Consider the following 21,598-nt stretch of genomic DNA (forward strand, 5'->3'; position numbering starts at 1 on the left):
CTCAGTATGAGCAAACACGTTTGATTGTAAGTCAGGGCCATACTACAAATAGGCATTTGTATGACTAAGCATCTTACATGCTCTGACTTAAAACATTTTCCAGTCCACATCATATTAGGAGTATCACATTAAACCAAAGGTGTTACGGAAGGGTAACCATACTTGTATTGTTGATGAATTGTTTATGTTTGCTTCATCAAATCTAACTTTTGGCATAATAAGAAATCCAATCAAAATGTGTTTCTTTGAAGTCCAGTCCCTGCAAATTGAGGGTTTAAGCTTGTGACTCTACACATTTTGGACAAATTTTCTATTTAATTGTTTCAGATTATGTTTCAGATTATTTTGTGCCCAATAGAAATTAATGGTCGATAATATATTGTGTCATTTTGGAGTTGTTTGTATTGTTTCTAAACATTGATGATTATGGATACTCCTGAATAAAATGTGAAAATCTGAGTGAGAAAGATACAGAAGCACAAATATCATACAAAAAATGCTAACCTACCCTGTTATTGTAATGGTGAGAGGTTAACATGTCTTGGGGGTAGTCATTGCATGCTGTGAATATAGGACCAAATACTACTAATACACATACAGTAAAATGGTGGGCCTATGGTGGAACTGTAGTCCCAACACCTAAAATGGTGGGACTATGTTCAAAAAGTGCTGTAATTTCTAAACGGTTCAACCTCAAAGTATAATTTCAATTCGAAAGTGCTGGAGTACAGAATCAAAACAACAAAAAATGTGTCACTGTCCCAAAACTTCAGGTGCTCACTGTATAAAACTGCACAGACTGCACTGCCCCTTTAAGCCAATATTCTGAATGCATACAAAGCAGAATATGTTACTTGATCAATGTGTAATATAAGGAAGGCCTCTACCATTGATCAAAGTTTGTAAAAACCTTAATTTACTGAATCTTTCTAGTTTATCAGAACCTTCCTAGTCTTCTGTGAAGTCAAGGCTTGCTTCACCTTGCACCTTTGGAAACATAAAAGGCAGTCGAGAGCATCAAATGCTGTACCAATGATCGAAAAGGTAGAGCTTAGAATGTTAGATAAAGAACATGCACTTGCTTGAATCTCTTGCTCAAATCACATCACTGAATGGTCTCTCACTCTCGTGTCCCAGGCCAGCCCCCCAACACTGACCTTTTGACCGGCCTGTCCAGGCTCGCCCCGCTCTCCCTTGCCTGGTGGACCAAGTTCCCCTCGCTCGCCCTACAGACAAAAGAGAAGAAAGACACTTTCAGGGACTGGGGCCTGGAGGACTCTCTCGCTGACCCTTTTACCCATGGATGGAATGCCCATCTCATCATTACATGAACGCACTTGTCTGAGAGGTCAACCAAACTGAGATGCTTGCATTACTAATTATTTTCAGCTTGGAGGGTTGGCCAATCTTCAGGTTTCAGGATTCCATGTGTAAAAATTTATGTTGAGTCAAGCAACATACTGTATCTCCTACTACAGTGGTTCCTAACCTTTTTCGGTTACTGTACCACCAACTGAATTAAAGTAACTAACTTTGGCCTTCAGGATAGCCTGAATGCAACTATTTCTCATTTGCCTGAATGAGAGCCTGTCAGCCTGAGTATACATGTGCCGAGCCTTTCACCAAATGAAATTCTTGGGGTGGAGTAACTCTGCAAGATCACGGTCGCATGGGCTGTAGTCCGTGGGAAAAAAACAATCATGGGGTTGATTTGTCCTGGTTTCCATTCGTGCCATTGAGTAGGTTTTAACATTCAGTCTCTCTAGCATGGGTATAGGCCTGGTCAATGACACCCATATCATACCCACATTGCACAAACCTGGCGCACATATCATTAGCTTTGCGCTCAAAATCTATTTCAGTAGTACAGTTAAGCCAGAGTAACTGCCTCAAATTAGTCCTTTTGGAAGTTTTTCTAGGTAAGGCCTTTTGTTAGGTCTCCTAAAGTTTACTAAGTTATAAATGACCATGACAATGACAGTGATAGATCTGATTGTCATTTTATTTACCTTGATACAGCATTCTCGGATAACCCTCTTTTAACAACCCACACTCACCCATCTGTTTGTGTTAGCCATCCACTCACACACTACTGTATATGCAAGGCATACATGGTTTATGACCCATATTTGACTGTTATTGATCAAATTGAAACGTACCTTGGTTCCCGGTAGTCCTGGGAGCCCTGGTTCTCCCTGAGGTCCTAGGAATCCAGGCTCACCCTGTAATCAGGAAGGAGATAAGAGATGTGTCATAAAATAGCTAATTTACTCTGTTATTATTTTTTATTTCAACAAAGAAGATTTAGTAAAGGGTTGAGTAAATGAGGTACACAGGTACTCATGGGTGCACACACACACATGCACTCCTCTCGGAATTCAATTCAAGGGCAGTCTAAGCAAGCCCTAACTTAAGTGTATTTAGCTTAACTGTATATACTGTACAGTTGAAGTCGGAAGTTTACATAATGGAGTAACTAAAACTAGTTTTTCAACCACTCCACACTTTTTTTGTTAACAAACTATAGCTTTGGCAAGTCGGTTAGGACATCTACTTTGTGCATGACACAAGTCATTTTTCAAACAATTGTTTACAGACAGATAATTTCACTTATAATTCACTGTATCACAATTCCAGTGGGTCAGAAGTTTACATACACTAAGTTGACTGCGCCTTTAAACAGCTTGGACAATTCCAGAAAATGATGTCATATCATTAGAAGCTTCTGATAGGCTAATTGATATCATTTGAGTCAATTGGAGGTGTACCTGTGGATGTATTTCAAGGCCTACCTTCAAACTCAGTACCTCTTTGCTTGACATCATGGGAAAATAAAAATAAATCAGCCAAGACCTCAGAAAAATAATTGTAGACTTCCACAAGTATGGTTCATCCTTGGGAGCAATTTACAAACGCCTGAAGGTACAACATTCATCTGTACAAACAATAGTACCCAAGAATAAACACCATGGGACCATGCAGCCGTCATACCCCTCAGGAAGGAGATGCGTATTGTCTCCTAGAGATGAACATACTTTGGTGTGGAAAGTGCAAATCAATCCCAGAACAACAGCAAAGGACCATGTGAAGATGCTGGAGGAGACGGGTACAAAATTATGTATTTGTATTTGGCTAAATTGTATGTAAACTTCTGACTTCAACTGTAAGTAACATATTAACATATATCCCATCAAAATCCGTCAGTTAAAGCTATAGATATCAGCCCATGATGGGCTGTGTCTCAATCCACCGCATGCACGACAAGCAGACTTGTCGGCCTTCTGCATCTGAAGTGGAATGTGGCTGAACTACATCGGTGTTTGTCAGACCATGAGACATCTTCTCACAAAAATGTCTCTAGCGTCCGAATGGTTTGGTCTACAAACTATTATGACCACTCTGGAAATGGGAGACTCTCACTCTCCGTTTAGCTCTAGTCTGAAGGTAACTAGTTTGAAAGGTAACCCATATAAACGAATGAAAGTATGGAGGTTCTGTAGTTTTGTACCAACAAAAATAAGGGGTTAAATATGTGTCCAAAAAATGAAAATATTTCCTGAACTTTCTTATATCTGCTGCAGTGAGGGAAAAAAGTATTTGATCCCCTGCTGATTTTACCCACTGACAAAGAAATGATCAGTCTATCATTTTAATGGTAGGTTTATTTGAACAGTGAGAGACAGAATAACAACAAAAAAAATCCAGAAAAACGCATAGCAAAAATTGATTTGCATTTTAATGAGGGAAATAAGTATTTGACCCCCTCTCAATCAGAAAGATTTCTGGCTCCCAGGTGTCTTTTATATAGGTAACGAGCTGAGATTAGGAGCATACTCTTAAAGCAAGTGCTCATAATATCAGTTTGTTACCTGTATAAAAGACACCTGTCCACAGAAGCAATCAATCAATCAGATTCCAAACTCTCCACCATGGCCAAGACCAAAGAGCTCTCCAATGATGTCAGGGACAAGATTGTAGACCTACACAAGGCTGGAATGGGCTACAAGACCATTGCCAAGCAGCTTGGTGAGAAGGTGACAACAGTTGGTGCGATTATTCACAAATAGAAGAAACAGAAGAACTGTCAATCTCCCTCGGCCTGGGGCTCCATGAAAGATCTCACCTCGTGGAGTTGTAATGATAATGAGAACGGTGAGGAATCAGCCCAGAACTACACTGGAGGATCTTGTCAATGATCTCAAGGCAGCTGGGACCATTGTCACCAAGAAAACTATTGGTAACACACTACGCCGTGAAGGACTGAAATCCTGCAGGGCCCGCAAGGTCCCCCTGCTCACGAAAGCACATATACATGCCCGTCTGAAGTTTGCCAATGAACATCTCAATGATTCAGAGGACAACTGGGTGAAACTGTTGTGGTCAGATGAGACCAAAATGGAGCTCTTTGGCATCAACTCAACTCGCGGTGTTTGGAGGAGGAGGAATGCTGCCTATGACCCCAAGAATACCATCCCCACCGTCAAACATGGAGGTGAAAACATTATGCTTTGGGGGTGTTTGTCTGCTAAGGGGACAGGACAACTTCACCGCATCAAAGGGACGATGGAAGGGGCCATGTACCGTCAAATCTTGGGTGAGAACCTCCTTCCCTTAGCCAGGGCATTGAAAATGGGTCATGGATGGGTATTCCAGCATGACAATGACCCAAAACACATGGCCAACGCAACAAAGTAGTGGCTCAAGAAGAATCACATTAAGGTCCTGGAGTGGTTTAGCTAGTCTCCAGACCTTAATCCCATAGAAAATCTGTGGAGGGAGCTGAAGGTTCGAGTTGCCAAACGTCAGCCTCAAACCCTTAATGACTTGGAGAAGATCTGCAAAGAGGAGTGGGACAAAATCCTTCCTGAGATGTGTGCAAACCTGGTGCCCAACTACAAGAAACGTCTGACCTCTGTGATTTCCAACAAGGGTTTTGCCACCAAGTACTAAGTCATGTTTTGCAGAAGGGTCAAATACTTATTTCCCTCATTAAAATGCAAATTAATTTATAACATGTGTTTTTCTGGATTTTTTTGTTGTTACTCTGTCTCTCACTGTTCAAATAAACCACCCATTAAAATTATAGACTGATCACTTTGTCAGTGGGCAAACGTACAAAATCAGCAGGGGATCAAATACTTTGTTCCCTCACTGTATATATAGGACAGTGACTTCAAAACCTTATTTCTTATGATTTTTTACAGTCTTTTTGCCATTGATGAATGCGTCCCAACGTGCTTGTTAAGTTCAACCAATACCATACTTTAGAGAAGTTCTATATTTTTAAGTTGTAGGAGAACATTTGAGTATTACATTAGTAAACTCAGCAAAAAAGGACCCTGTTTATCAAAGATAATTTGTAAAAATCCAAATAAAATCCAAAATCCAAATATCTTCATTGTAATGAGTTTAAACACTGTTTCCCATACTAGTTCAATGAACCGTAAACAATTAAAGAACATGCACCTGTGGAACGGTCATTAAGACACTAACATCTTACAGACGGTAGGCAATTAAGGTCACAGTTATGAAAACTTAGGATATTAAAGAGGCCTTTCTACTGACTCTGAAAAACACCAAAAGAAAGATGCCTAGGGTCCCTGCTCAACGTACCATAGGCATGCTGCAAGGAGACATGAGGACTGCAGATGTGGCCAGGACAATAAATTGCAATGTCCGTACTGTGAGATGCCTAAGACAGCGCTACAGGGAGACAGGACGGACAGCTGATCCTCCTCGCGGTGGCAGACCACGTGTAACATCACCTGCACAGGATCGGTACATCCGAACATCACTCTTGCGGGACAGGTACATGATGGCAACAACAATTGCCCGAGTTACACTAGGAATGCACAATCCCTCCATCAGTGCTCAAACTGTCCTCAATAGGCTGAGAGAGACTAGACTGAGGGCTTGTAGGCCTGTTGTAAGGCAGGTCCTCACCAGACGTCAACAACTATGGGCACAAACCCACCGTCGCTGAACAAGACAGGACCTGTCAGCCTCCAGTATTTATGCTGCAGTAGTTTATGTGTCGGGGGGCTGGGGTCAGTTTGTTATATCTGGAGAACTTCTCCTGTCCAATTCGGTGTCCTGTGTGAATCTAAGTGTGCGTTCTCTAATTCTCCTCCTTCTCTCTCTCGGAGGACCTGAGCCCTAGGACCATGCCCCAGGACACCTGACATGATAACTCCTTGCTGTCCCCAGTCCACCTGGCCGTGCTGCTGCTCCAGTTTAATGACCTGAGCCCTAGGACCATGCCCCAGGACTACTTGACATGATGACTTTTGATTGTCCCCAGTCCACCTGGTTGCTGCTGCTCCAGTTTCAACTGTTCTGCCTTATTATATTCGACCATGCTGGTCATTTATGAACATTTGAACATCTTGGCCATGTTCTGTTATAATCTCTACCCGGCACAGCCAGAAGAGGACTGGCCACCCCTTTTTTAGCCTGGTTTTGTCAGGTTTCTTCCTAGGTTTTGGCTTTTCTAGGGAGTTTTTTCCTAGCCACCGTGCTTCTACACCTGCATTGCTTGCTGTTTGGGGTTTTAGGCTGGGTTTCTGTACAGCACTTTGAGATATCAGCTGATGTACGAAGGGCTATATAAATAAATTTGATTTGATTTGATTTGACTGGCAAAAAGTGCTCTTCACTGACAAGTCACTGTTTTGTCTCACCAGGTGTGATGGTCAGATTTGCATTTATCGTTGAAGAAATGAGCGTTACACAGGGACCTGTTGGCTCGGAGGGTGAGGGTTCTTGTGGATATTCCTGTTTCCGTTTTTGCAGGTTTTTGGCGGAAGTTTCTTTTGGGGTAACATCTCACAGCAAGAACGGGCAAATCTGGTGCAGTCCGTTTTGGATTTGCAATATTTTTGCAGCTGGTTTTACCAGATACTTTTACTTTTGATTTTGACACATTATTCCTAAGTTTATGTCTCAGTTGTTGAATCTTGTTATGTTCATACAAATATTTACACAAGTTAAGTTTGATGAAAATAGAAGCTGTTGACAGTGAGAGGACGTTTCTTTTTTTTTTTGCTGAGTTTATAACATTGTTAGATTCCAAAAGCATGCTAGCCCTTAAAAAAAAGTAAAACCAGGGTTATATAAAGTGGAAAGGATTTTTACAAGGCCAACAGGTTACAAGCATTCCAAGGTGGTACAAGCAAACAAACCAAAACAGCAACAAACATTATCACACACCTGTTTTAGCATTCCTTGCATTCACATGTTTTAGCTCAGTAATACAATAATTTGTTCTGAGTGTACAATGCTGTGAATTGTGTTCATCACGGCAGATTTCAGCATTGTGTATACTGTATCTAAACCTGTGTTTGTTTCAAGGCATTAACCCCCCTCAAACACACTTTTTTTCTCTCTAATTTTGTGATATCCAATTGCGATCTTGTCTCATCGCTGCAACTCCCCAACGGGCTCGGCAGAGGCTAAGGTCGAGTCATGCGTCCTCCGCAACATGATCCACCAAACCACACTTCTTAACAACCGCCCGCCTTACCCGGAAGCTAGCTGCACCAATGTTTCGGAGGACACACTGTTCAACTGACGACCCGAAGTCAGCCTACAGGCGCCCGGCACGTGACAAGGAGTCGCTAGAGCGTGATGAGCCAAGTAAAGTCCCCTCCGGCCAAACCCACCCCTAACACGGTTGATGCCGGGTCAATTGTGAGCCGCCCTATGGGACTTCCGGTCATGGCCGGTTGTGACACAGCCTGGGATAGAACCCAGGTCTGTAGTGATGCCTCAAAAGCACAGCGATGCAGTGCCTTAGACCGCTGCACTGAAGTGAATATTAAGTACTCTTTTGCCCAACATATCGTCATTATAATCCTTGAATAATGCATTACAGATACTCTTTCAGATGATGTGTGACTGAACTAAGTGAAATGTCGGTGACTAATCATTTAGTGGTATGCCTGATTGCAGCAATGCCAGGGTTGTATTAATCAATCAGCACTGCTTTTCAGCTGGCCAACACATAAATTACAAATCTGATCGTACTGTATGTTCCATTCTAATTTTAGCAATAATTTCCATTTCACCCTTGACCACTGAATCATGAACAATGACAAATCTGTATAGGCTTAGATTTACACCACATTGTCCCCTTACTTGTACCTCATGTTGGAGCCCACAGCATCCAACTGCGATGTGCTGCATATCATTTATCTAAATGTATGACCTAGCTGAATGTTAGTAGGTGGGAAGTCAAGGTACAGGGAAGACAGGGAATTCTTAGGGATGAGGACAACAGAATGTACCTTAATCCCGGGAAGTCCAGGCAGCCCTGGAAGTCCTGGCTCTCCCTACACAGGAAAAATGTGACGTTATAGCCAAGTTGAGCCTCTGTCCTGGGGCCTTCAACAGCAGTCTCAACCCTCTCTATCATTGGGTCCCAAACAGCTCTCCAGTGAGCTGGGCCCCGATGAAGATTACAACTTGCACTTGAGTTGTGTACCAGTATTACATGCAATCATCATTAGTTAGGGCCACTGTGGTGCTGTTTATGTTGACTAATAAAATTAAGAGGTCTATAAAGGCTTCAAAGGGATGTAATTCAGTACGTTTGGATTGTTTTTTACTGAGATTTTCAATGTCATTCCCAAGTGAAGAATTCTGAACTCGCATACAATGCAGAAAATGATGGAAACTCAATTGGGTTGGAGTGAACTATGTAAAATGCACATACATTATTATGTGAATAATTGAATGCTCTATTTAAGACTTACATTTATGGTATATGAGCATATATATTTTGCACTGCTCACAATGATCAAGCGTAATAGCATTCAGAACTCAGCGAGAGGCCTGTAAATTACAATTGAGTCTCCTGAAAGCATTATAAATGTAATGAATAAAAGTCGCTTATCTGGAAATCCTACTTCACAAGCTCCACTGACTATCACCCAAATGAATTATTTAATCGAGACCAACAGTTCCCTAATAGGCAACTGGAAGATAAATTAAACTTTGTAAGAAAGCGTATTAAAGGAAATAAATAGAACTGTGAGCTGCCATAAAACCTTCATAAAAATCTGACTGTGTAGGGCCAGGACATATTTTGCAGCACAGCAGGAAAGGGCTGCTTGAGAGGATAAAGAAAAGGGGAATTAATGGGGTGTGGCTCTCGGGAGTAAATAGTGTAATTCAATGGGATTCTGATGCAGTCTTGACAGCAGCTCTGGCTGTGCCTAGCAAATGGTTATGTCGTTGCAAGAAAAGAGAGGTCAGACAAAAGTATGAGGCTTGCTTTTTGTCAGGATCCGGTGCTTTACTCTGTACTCTGTGGCCGGTATTCAATCAATTTGTGCAGATACAGTAGTGGATTTCCAGACTGTCCTTTCAGAAGTGTGTTTTATTAGCATAGTAGGCTGTCCCAGGTGGATGGTTTCACTTGATTTAGAAATGGTAAATCTGATTGCGTGCGGTGGATGACCGCTCAGCCAGGTTTGTCAGCAGAACTGAACAGGTCATGGGGCCAAGGGACTGCACATTTCCAAATCAAGTGTCAATTCCTTCCATCAGAGACGCTGCTGGGAAAATCCAACACACTCCTGAATGTGCTATCTGAGAATCCACTATCTGCAATTGATGGAATATACCAGTCTCTGTATCAAAACCCATACTTCTAACTTGAATGCCATATTATGGGAGTGGTTTACCAGCTATATGTCTAGAACAGGGATGGGCAACTTAGATTTTTGGTGCAGGCGTTAATCCTGGTGATTTAAAAGCTAATGTTGTAATGGTGTAGTTATGTTTTATCACATTCTAATATCAATCTGAGAAATGTAACAAGTATTTCTTTCGTGAGATTTTTGAAACACGGGAAACATGCCATGGGATTTTAGTGCAGGCTAGTTTTACCTTTGATCCCCCACGTCCTGACTCTCCTGGTTCACCCTGTAATACAAATCAAAGCAAATGTTATTTGTCACATACACATGGTTAGTTAATGCGAGTGTAGCAAAATGCTTGTGCTTCTAGTTACGACAATGCAGAAATATCCAACGAGTAGGAGGGCAGAAGGAGGGCTCACTTTTAACCAATGAGGTAAGCAATAATGATGAATGAAATTATTTACTTGGTTCTTACCTAAATATGCCTTTTGGGTAGTGAAATTCTATTTTAAAGGAAGATTTTCACCCTATTAATTGAGGATTGGACCCATTTTTTCCCTTCCAATTTTGCCTAAATTGACATACCCAAATCTAACTGCCTGTAGCTCAGGACTTGAAGCTAGGATATGCATATTCTTGATACCATTTGAAAGGAAACACTTTGAAGTTTGTGGAAATGTGAAATGAATTATAGGACAATATAACACATTAGATCTGGAAAAAGATAATACAAAGAAATCATCTTCGAAATGCAAGAGAAAGGCCACGCTGTATTTTTCCAGCTTAGGCACAATTTAGATTTTGGCCACTAGATGGCAGCAGTGTATGTGCAAAGTTTTAGACTGATCCAATGAACTATTGTATTTCTGCTCAAAATGTTGTATCAAGACTGCCCAAATGCGCCTAATTGGTTTATTAATACATTTTCAAGTTCATAACTGTGCACTCTCCTCAAGCAATAGCATGGTATTCTTTCACTGTAATAGCTACTGTAAATTGGACAGTGCGGTTAGATTAACAAGAATTTAAGCTTTCTGCCCATGTTTCTGCCCATGTCAGATATATCTGTGTCCTGGGAAATTTTTTTGTTACTTAAAACACCATGCTAATCACATTAGTGCACGTGAGCTCAACTGTCCTGTGGGAGACACACCAATCCAGTAGAGATTAAAACAAGAGTTCAGATCACATTACAGGGTTGACCTTAAACTTAAGGGACAAATGAAAATGAATCCCCAATCACTTTAAATAAGTTAAAATTATCTCTCCCAAAGCAACAAATACAATATAGCTTTAAAATGATGGTGAAAACTTGGGGTTAAGTGTGTTAAAATCTTCCTATAAATTGGACAAACATGACATGCCGAAATGGGGATTTTCTGAGAAAACAAATAACTTATTTTATTGAAAACACACTGGTATTGGAGTTAAAGGTAGACTCAGCGAGATGATTTTGCAACGAACAGCACCACAGATGTTGAGATGAGAACGATGCAAGACTTTGCTCCCACTCAGTCACACAGAGTATCTGAGCATGTGCACTGGTGCGCTTCATGCTGCTACAACGTGATACCTACGAGACCACAACAGTGGCGAGGTTTAACCTTGCGTTTTAATGCTCTTAGTTGTAATTGACCCACTATGTGTTTACTTTGTGTATTCAATTCATCTCGCTGAGTCTACCTTTAACATAGTTTAGTTTAAGCATAGATGTACAATATGTGTGATCCAACTGGTAAAAGTAGTGTTTATTTTATCAGAATTTACACAAATAATGTCTGAAGGACATAAAAGGCACTCTATTTATGGTACCTATTTTAGCATTTAACCCATTCTACTTACCTTAATGCCTGCAGCAGAGGAGCCTGCATCACCCTACAAGAGACAAATAATAACAACATGTCTACGTGCAACAACAATAAAGATACTGTATGAGCAACAACAATACATATATGTCCAATGCGCAAAACTGTTAGGCAGTAGGGAGCTCTCTAGCTTTAAACAGGGTTACACTTAAACCCTTTACCTTCTTTAAAGTGAGACCAAGTATAATATAATCTGAGGGTAATACCCTTGGCAAAATTCCTAACTCAGCATTTCCAAAACTCTGTCCTGGGGACCCCAAGGGGTGCTCGTTTTGGATTTTGCCCAAGAACTACACAGCTGATTCAAATAATCATAGCTTGATGATGAGTTATTTGAATAATCTGTGTTGTGCTAAGGCAAAAAACTAAAATGTGCACCCCTTGGGGTCCCCAGGAGTTTGAGAAACGCTGCCCTAACTGATCTTTAGCAGCTAGGGAGTGGGTGATAACTCACTATTATATGTACTAAACAGAAGCTCAATAATAGATGTTGAGGAGACAGGCCAAGAGGAAAAGATCCAGTCCGTCTTTAGTAAATGAGTAGAACGGAATGTGATGCTTTAAAATGTGTTTGAAATGGAAACCACAAGGAAGGGTAATTAAACATAAACAGGCTACAGTACAGTGATGTCACAACTAAAGAACTAGAGTAAATCACCAAGATCCACAGAGAAATCTCACAATAGCTGGCCTTATGTTATCTGAAATTTTGAGCTGCACTGTCACACTCTGTGGTAGATACCATTGTCATGACTCTTCTGTGAATATCTGAATGATCAGGTTACAGTTGGTCCGCTCTACAGCACGGAAGTCTGCTGTTTTATGACAGTAGTAAATACCGAAATTCCTTTCCCCACTCTGCCCAAATGAAGGTTGAGAATCCCTTTGTTACCACAGAGAAATACTTTGCAGTACGGTAACCTCAAAAGGTTAATGTAACAATATTTCTGTATTCCAACCAGTCGGAATTGTCCGTGGGTATTTAAAGAACAATCCTCTACCAAAGGACAAGACCAGAGAACATGGAGATCATTCCCACGTTGAAATGGCTAAGAAATCTACAAACCAAATAACAATTATTCAGGCTGCAGCTGTTTAAGTACTTTAATCTGGTAAATGCAACGGGTCGAAGACCGAATGGTACTCTGACATATCCATTATAACAAACTACAACTCCGAAAGACTTTGATCACTGGTGGGACAAACCAGAGACTTTCTGCCGACAACCTATCCAGCAGACGGACAGGCGACCACAGAGAGGGACAACAAAGGCATACACTCGTAAATATGTATATTGAAATGTATTTTCGAATGAGCAGTTGTTCATGTTCAAAGTATAAGCATTTCCATGAGTGTAGTGTATGCACGGGGTCCACTTTGAGTTTCCCGCTCTTGAGCTGGCCCCACCCCATTCCTTTGTCTACCATGCCATCATATCGGCTTAGCCTAGGGACTTTTCAGTGTATCATGTCAGTAACCAATGTATTACTATTGTGTGTGCGTGTGTGTGTGTGTTAGTCATTCTGTGATTGATTAGTTAGTTAGAAAATAATTAAGCCAATTTGTATATTGCTGATTCATGATTTATGTCAGGGTTTGTGCAGATATCCAAGGGTTTGCGACATTCAGGAAGGAAACTGATGAGGTAATAATAATAATAAAATATCTGAGTTATATTCGGGAAATAGAGACTCTATAAACATTTTCTTATGGTGCCCTGACTTTGTAGTTAATTACTATTCCGTGATTAATTTAATAATTACACAGAGAATTGATTTGATAATATAACAGTCTTCACATTTAATGACAGCAAACGCTATGACAACACCCACTCTTCGTTTATGTAATAGGCTGTTGGACTGAAACATTCACAACTCCATTCATGTACAAAAAGATAATCAATTTGTGCCACAGTTCAGACCACCAATAGATCAGCGTTCTACCTCCCACTTGTGATGGTATGGTGCAATGACAGAATGATGCAATTTACCACCATCTACCACAAATGGTTGCCGCGTAGGAGTGAAACGTTTAATTGAGGAACCACTATGTTTATCATTACTTATTATGGAAACATTCCTGACTTATTATTATGTATGCATATTTCCTGTATAATGTTTACCATTATTTGTGTATACATATTCAATTTATTTATGCATATTCTTTCTATCTGCATAATTACTTCCTCATTCTATAACCATGTCATTATGTGGTAACTAGTGATTCATTGTAAATGACTTATGTTTTTATTATTTATCTGTTATAGAAACCACATACACATGTTTACAGATACTACTTTACATCTCAATACTCTTCAGGCTACCTTGGCAATAAAGTGTTAAAAGTGTCTTTTTCTAGCAGAAGAGACAGGGTCTAGAGTTTAGGGAACGGGATAGCTCTATGAATTTCCCATCGGTGGAAAGGGAGCACAGAATGAGGGCTGGGCCTTTGCCTGGTGCAGATTTTGCGGTTCTACTTCACATGTGTCTTGCTCTTAGAAGTTGCTAAGGATTGCCTTTTATGGGAGTCATTACGATGCATGTATAATTGCAGCATTTTTTGTTGCCAATAAACTGCATTAACGGTTACAGCTGGATATCACTTTGCTCAAACGTATTGCTGTGCTAAAAGATTCAACATAGAGCCCATATATAGGCTGCATGAATCAGGCAGTTGCCATGAAGCCAAAGAGGTGTGGTGACTAATTTGCACCATGGCAGAAATGTGCGTCACACCCAACATTATTGCCATAGTTATTCTGCTTCCTTCTGGGAATTGGTTTTTAAATATTTGCTTTAGTTTTCCTCTAATGCCTGAGTAACAGTATACGTGAGGGATCGTCAATTCTGATTGGCTCAGAGACCAGCTAAGGACACTGCCAGCAGTTGAACCATAGCCAGAATAACTAGAGGCGGCTTTCACCTCAAATTTGAGGTACTACTACAGCCCACAGCTCTGCCAGCCTAAACCTACTCGAGGGAATTTTGAAATGTTACAGATACTGTCCTGTTTGGCAAATGGCTTATGAAAATTAATGAATAACAATGCTGTTTTTTAACAGATTGTTACAGAGAGTAACTTAGTACCTGGACATGCAATAACAATAAAGGCATTTTAAAGGCCCAACACGAGGTTGGAATAATACTGTGAAATTGTGAAAATGACAATAATGCCATTTTAGTGTAAGAGCTGTTTGAAAAAACGGCCTAAATGTTAGCCTGTTTTGGTGGGATGGAGTTTTAGCCTTCCATGGTGACATCACCATGCGGTAAATTCATTAATAGACCAATAAGAAAGAGTTTCAAACCTCTCTGCCAATAACAGCATATTTTCAGTTTTCCCCTCCCCATTCAGACCACTCCCAGAGAGTCCTAGCAAAATTCTTTCTTGAGAATTTGCCCTTCTTATCCGCTAAGAAGCTATATTTGTTTCTTTTTAACCATTTTTAATTGAATGACCATTTTATGACCATTCAACCCCTTTACCAAATTGCGCCTTCTACCTAAGAAGTCTTACTATTGTATCCCAGCAGCACTTCTCTTCCTTAATTTTTACTTTAAACTAGAATGTTGAAAATGTGCAGAAGTAATTATTTATTCTTCGATTCTTCACATTCACAGAACACCTGTTAAAACAATTTGACTTTGTATTTGTGCAAACTCAGAGCTGACTATTCTCATTGCCTATTCTCTTTTTCTACAACATTGCAGATCCCATATTTTCACCCTGTAACTCATATTACCACATTTTTTTCCTGGTGTTTGTGTGCTTGGCATCTCCAGCATGTGAGCATCCAAGGGGCTGATTCACTTAATCCCTTTTTATTTGAGCATCTTACTGCAGCTCTCTGCCCAAATTATTGCAGAACCGTTAACCTATATCTTTAATTGTACAATTGTTTCTGGTATTCTCCCTAAGATCTGAAGGAGGAGATCCTTCTGACTTAGATAACTACTGTCCAATCTTCAAATTATCTTACCTTTGCCAAAGTTTTAGAATCGCTGGCCAACTGTCAGCTAAGCTTTTTTAAGGCACATGAAAGTTCAGATGTTTGAGAAGGCATTTCTGCCAAAAAAAACTCCTGTGAAGTAGTGACGCGCGACATACACATAGTTTCCTCAAACGAGTCACGGAACGAGACTACTGTTCAGAAGTTTAGTCAGGTGCCACATAGAGGGACTTTAGAAAATTACAGTTGGCTCAGAACAGGCCAGCACAGCTGGCCCGTAAAAGTACACAGAGAGCTTGTGTTTGTAAGAAGTGTTGACAAACTACTAGCACACATCTTGGACACGCATGCATACCCCACAAGACATGCCAAAAGAGGTCTCTTCACAATCCCCAAGTCCAGAACAGACTATGGGAGGCTCACAGTAATACATAGAGCCATGACTACATGGAACTCTATTCCACATCAGGTAACTGATGCAAACAGTACAATAAAATAAAATAAAACACGTTAAAAAAAATACACTTTATGGAACAGTGGGGACTGTGAAGAGACACACACAAAGGTACTGTAAAGCCACATGCATACAGTTGAAGTCGGAAGTTTACATACACTAAGGTTGGAGTCATTAAAACTCATTTTTCAACCACTTCACACATTTCTTGTTAACAAAGTATAGCTTTGGCAAGTCGGTTAAGACATCTACTTTCTGCATGACACAAGTCATTTTTCCAACATTTGTTTAAAGACAGATTATTTCACTTATAATTCACTGTATCACAATTCCAGAAGGTCAGAAGTTTACATACGCTAAGTTAACTGTGCCTTTAAACAGCTAGGAAAATTCCAGAAAATTATGTCATGGCTTTATAAGCTTCTGACAGGCTAATTGACATCATTTGAGTAAATTGGAGGTGTACCTGTGGATGTATTTCAAGACCTACCTTCAAACTAAATCAGCCAAGACCTCAGAAAAAAATTGTAGACCGACACAAGTATGGTTCATCCTTGGGAGCAATTTCCAAATGCCTGAAGGTACTACGTCCATCTGTACAAACAATAGTATGCAAGTATAAACACCATGGGACCACGCAGCCGTCATACGGCTCAGGAAGGAGACGCGTTCTGTCTCCTAGAGATGAACGTACTTTGGTGCGAAAAGTGCAAATCAATCCCAGAACAACAGCAAAGGACCTTGTGAAGATGCTGGAGGAAACCGGTACAAAACTATCTATGTCCACAATAAAATTAGTCCTATAATCGACATAACCCCGAATGGCCGCTCAGCAAGGAAGAAGCCACTGCTCCAAAACCAGCATAAAAAAACAGACTAAGGTTTGCAACTGCACATGGGGAAAAATATCATACTTTTTGGAGAAATGTCCTCTGGTCTGCTGAAACAAAATTAGAACTGTTTGGCCATAATGACCAGCATTATGTTTGGAGGAAAAAGGGGGAGGCTTGCAAGCCAAAGAACACCATCCCAACCGTGAAGCACGGGGGTGACAGCATCATGTTGTGGGGGTGCTTTGCTGCAGGAGGGACTGGTGCACTTTACAAAATAGATGGCATCATGTGGCAGGAAAATGATGTGGATATATTGAAGCAACATCTCAAGACATCAGTCAGGAAGTTATAGCTTGGTCGCAAATGGGTCTTCCAAATGGACAATGACACCAAGCATACTTCCAAAGTTGTGGCATAAGGACAACAAAGACGACGAATTGGAAGATTTGTGGGCGGAAGTGAAAAAGCGTGAGCGAGCTTGGAGGCCTACTAACCTGACTCAGTTACACTAGCTCTGTCAGGAGGAATGGGCCAAAATTCACCAAACTTATTAGGGGAAGCTTGTGGAAGGCTACCTGAAACATTTGACCCAAGTTAAACAATTTAAAGGCAATGCTACCAAATACCAATTGAGTGTATGTAAACTTCTGACCCACTGGGAATGTGATGAAAGAAATAAAAGCTGAAATAAATCATTCTCTCTACTATTATTCTGATATTTCACATTCCTAAAATAAAGTGGTGATCCTAACTGACCTGACAGTGAATTTTTACTAGAATTAAATTGTGAAAAACTGAGTTTAAATGTACAGTGCCTTGCGAAAGTATTCGGCCCCCTTGAACTTTGCGACCTTTTGCCACATTTCAGGCTTCAAACATAAAGATATAACACTGTATTTTTTTTGTGAAGAATCAACAACAAGTGGGACACAATCATGAAGTGGAACGACATTTATTGGATATTTCAAACTTTTTAACAAATCAAAAACTGAAAAATTGGGCGTGCACAATTATTCAGCCCCCTTAAATTAATACTTTGTAGTGCCACCTTTTGCTGCGATTACAGCTGTAAGTCGCTTGGGGTATGTCTCTATCAGTTTTGCACATCGAGAGACTGAAATTTGTTCCCATTCCTCCTTGCAAAACAGCTCGAGCTCAGTGAGGTTGGATGGAGAGCATTTGTGAACAGCAGTTTTCAGTTCTTTCCACAGATTCTCGATTGGATTCAGGTCTGGACTTTGACTTGGCCATTCTAACACCTGGATATGTTTATTTTTGAACCATTCCATTGTAGATTTTGCTTTACGTTTTGGATCATTGTCTTGTTGGAAGACAAATCTCCGTCCCAGTCTCAGGTCTTTTGCAGACTCCATCAGGTTTTCTTCCAGAATGGTCCTGTATTTGGCTCCATCCATCTTCCCATCAATTTTAACCATCTTTCCTGTCCCTGCTGAAGAAAAGCAGGCCCAAACCATGATGCTGCCACCACCATGTTTGACAGTGGGGATGGTGTGTTCAGGGTTATGAGCTGTGTTGCTTTTACGCCAAACATAACGTTTTGCATTGTTGCCAAAAAGTTTAATTTTGGTTTCATCTGACGAGAGCACCTTCTTCCACATGTTTGGTGTGTCTCCCAGGTGGCTTGTGACAAACTTTAAACAACACTTTTTATGGATATCTTTAAGAAATGGCTTTCTTCTTGCCACTCTTCCATAAAGGCCAGATTTGTGCAATATACGACTGATTGTTGTCCTATGGACAGAGTCTCCCACCTCAGCTGTAGATCTCTGCAGTTCATCCAGAGTGATCATGGGCCTCTTGGCTGCATCTCTGATCAGTCTTCTCCTTGTATGAGCTGAAAGTTTAGAGGGACGGCCAGGTCTTGGTAGATTTGCAGTGGTCTGATACTCCTTCCATTTCAATATTATCGCTTGCACAGTGCTTCTTGGGATGTTTAAAGCTTGGGAAATCTTTTTGTATCAAAATACGGCTTTAAACTTCTTCACAACAGTATCTCGGACCTGCCTGGTGTGTTCCTTGTTCTTCATGATGCTCTCTGCGCTTTTAATGGACCTCTGAGACTATCACAGTGCAGGTGCACTTATACGGAGACTTGATTACACACTGGTGGATTGTATTTATCATCATTAGTCATTTAGGTCACCATTGGATCATTCAGAGATCCTCGCTGAACTTCTGGAGAGAGTTTGCTCCACTGAAAGTAAAGGGGCTGAATAATTTTGCACGCCCAATTTTTCAGTTTTTGATTTGTTAAAAAAGTTTGAAATATCTAATAGATGTCGTTCCACTTCATGATTGTGTCCCACTTGTTGTGGATTCTTCACAAAAAAATACAGTTTTATATCTTTATGTTTGAAGCCTGAAATGTGGCAAAAGGTGGCAAAGTTCAAGGGGGCCAAATACTTTCGCAAAGGCACTGTATTTGGCTAAGGTGTATGTAAACTTCTGACTTCAACTGTGTATTGTAATATTGCTGTATGGTGGTATTATACATTTTGTATTGCAGAAATGTAGTGGCATGATAATGTTGTATGATGTACTGTTTTATCTTTTGTTTAATATGTAATGTACGTGCTTTAATGTGCTGGACCCCAGGAGGAGTAGCTGCTGCCTTGGCAGCTGTCACAACTGGCCTACGAGCCGCCACCGATCCCTTTTCCCTTTTCTGTTTGTTTAGTCTTATGAGTTGCACTTGTTCCTATTTGTGTTTTCTTGATTTGCTTACCTATTTTAGCTTGTGTAGCCCGCCCTTGTTTGTGCGGAATTATATTTTGTTCACGTCTTGTATCGGAGGCGTTATTGTCCTCCGGACCGTTGTTACCCTATGTTTTGGGTTGGTCTTTGTTTTCCGCCCTGTGTTTTGGGCATGACCATTTTGTGCCGGATTAAAGTGCATATCTCCATGAACCCTCTGCTCTCTGCGCCTGATTCCTACCTTCCCCTCCTAGTCATCCATGACAGCAGCAGCTAATGGGGATCTTGATAAATAGAAATACAAATAGACCCCTGTCCCTTTTAGTAGCCAGGCATCTGCACACATTTTAGGAAATAATTGCCTATTTCAAATAAACTCTGGGTCTTAACGAATTGTTTACAACTGAATGACAGACAATCTATAAGAGACTCACACCAAACAGCTTTTGACTGTAATTGAACAGACTGTCACTGAAGGCATGCACAATGGTGATATCACCATAAAATAACACAGATTATTGGTGAGTAAAAACAGCTCCATGCCAGTAATCTGCAGTCCCTAAAATACTGTTTAAGGGACTGGACAATTTTGTTTGCGATATCAGACCAGGTTTGGCAGAAGGCATGAAGATATACCAAAGACCCCACAATTAGATATTAGTTAAACCTCTTCCCGCTACTAAAAAAGACTCAACACCATCGCGCTGCAAGTCCTGCCTCTCCCATCTCCTCATTGGTAATACCCACGTGGTTGACTGAAAGACGAATGAGGTCAGTGGCGGTAATGCATCTAATTTATAAAAGTGGCTAATCGCAATATAAAGTTGTTACAACACAGAGGCGGATGCAAGATGCAAGCAACGATGGTTTTAATGAATGTAGTTCACAGCAGCAACATGACAAACAGACTGTACTCAGAAGGAATCCGACCCAGGAACTCGGGCGCATCTTCCGATCATAACGTGCTGAGAAAACCAGGGGAGTGTGTCCGGATGAGTAGGAAGGAGCACAGCAGAGAATCCACACAAGAGAAGAGCACGGACACACGACACAACCTCAGAGAAGAAACAACGATCTGACAACAAGAAACACTGGTAACAGAACATATAAAGGGAAGATAAGTGGTTCCAGCTGGCGCAGACAATCAGGCCGAGATGGGAAACCACGCCCACACAAACACTGGAGAGAGAGAGAGAGAGAGAGACGGAGGCAGTGGATTCATGAACCGTGACAATACCCCCCTAGGAACGCCTCTTGGCGTTCCCAGGTAATTTACCTGTCGATTGAAATCATCGATAAGGGAGTGATCCAGAATGTCCCTAGCAGGTACCCAACTTCTCTCCTCCGGGCCGTAACCCTCCCAGTCCACCAGGTACTGGAATCCGCGTCCCCTCCTTCTAGAGTCCAAAATACGATTGACAGAAAAGGTGGTTTCCCCATCAACAAGTCGTGGCGGCGGGGAACCGGGACCGGCGGGTTAATGCGTGCCTGAAACACAGGTTTTATTTTAGACACATGAAAGGTAGGATGAATTCTCCTATACGCCGGAGGAAGCTTGAGCCGGACCGCCACCGGACTAATGATCCTGGTGACTCTGAACGGGCCGATAAATTTTGGGGCAAGCTTGTTCGAAACGGATCGGAGTGGAATGTTCTTAGTAGAAAGCCACACTCTTTGGCCAACGACGTATACCGGAGGCTTCGACCGGTGGCGATCGGCCTTAGCCTTGGTGCGCCCCACCCGGAGAAGAGTCTCACGGGCTCTGCTCCATGCGTGACGGCACCTCTGGATGAAAGCGTGAGCGGAGGGAACAGTGACCTCGGACTCCGTACTGGGAAAGATAGGTGGCTGGTAACCTAAACTACACTCAAACGGAGAGAGACCCGTGGCTGCCACTGGCAACGAATTGTGAGCGTACTCAACCATAGAGAGTTGTTGACTCCAGGAAGAGGGATTCTTAGAAACCAAACATCGCAACACTCTCTCCAAATCTTGGTTGGCCCTTTCCGTTTGACCGTTGCTCTGGGGATGAAACCCTGAAGACAGGCTGACACTCGCTCCCAGTAACCTACAAAACTCTTGCCAAAACTTGGACACAAATTGGGGCCCCCGGTCAGAAACTACGTCCATCGGCAGGC

General features: G+C 41.3%; 1 protein-coding gene across 10 annotated transcripts in view; it reads right to left on the minus strand.

The window, feature by feature from the left end:
- Positions 1-21,598, minus strand: part of LOC135510759 (collagen alpha-1(XXV) chain) — a 127,845-nt gene that overhangs the window by 38,398 nt on the left and 67,849 nt on the right. For all 10 annotated transcript variants that reach the window (XM_064931941.1, XM_064931940.1, XM_064931939.1 and 7 more), the window contains 5 exons: positions 11,487-11,519; positions 9,892-9,927; positions 8,286-8,330; positions 2,160-2,222; positions 1,158-1,226 (listed from right to left, as the gene is read on the minus strand). In XM_064931941.1, the coding sequence (XP_064788013.1) occupies positions 1,158-1,226; positions 2,160-2,222; positions 8,286-8,330; positions 9,892-9,927; positions 11,487-11,519 (246 nt within the window). The remainder of the gene's footprint in view (positions 1-1,157; positions 1,227-2,159; positions 2,223-8,285; positions 8,331-9,891; positions 9,928-11,486; positions 11,520-21,598) is intronic.

The sequence above is a fragment of the Oncorhynchus masou genome, chromosome 23 (genome assembly GCF_036934945.1).
Source record: "Oncorhynchus masou masou isolate Uvic2021 chromosome 23, UVic_Omas_1.1, whole genome shotgun sequence".
NCBI lineage: Eukaryota > Metazoa > Chordata > Actinopteri > Salmoniformes > Salmonidae > Oncorhynchus > Oncorhynchus masou.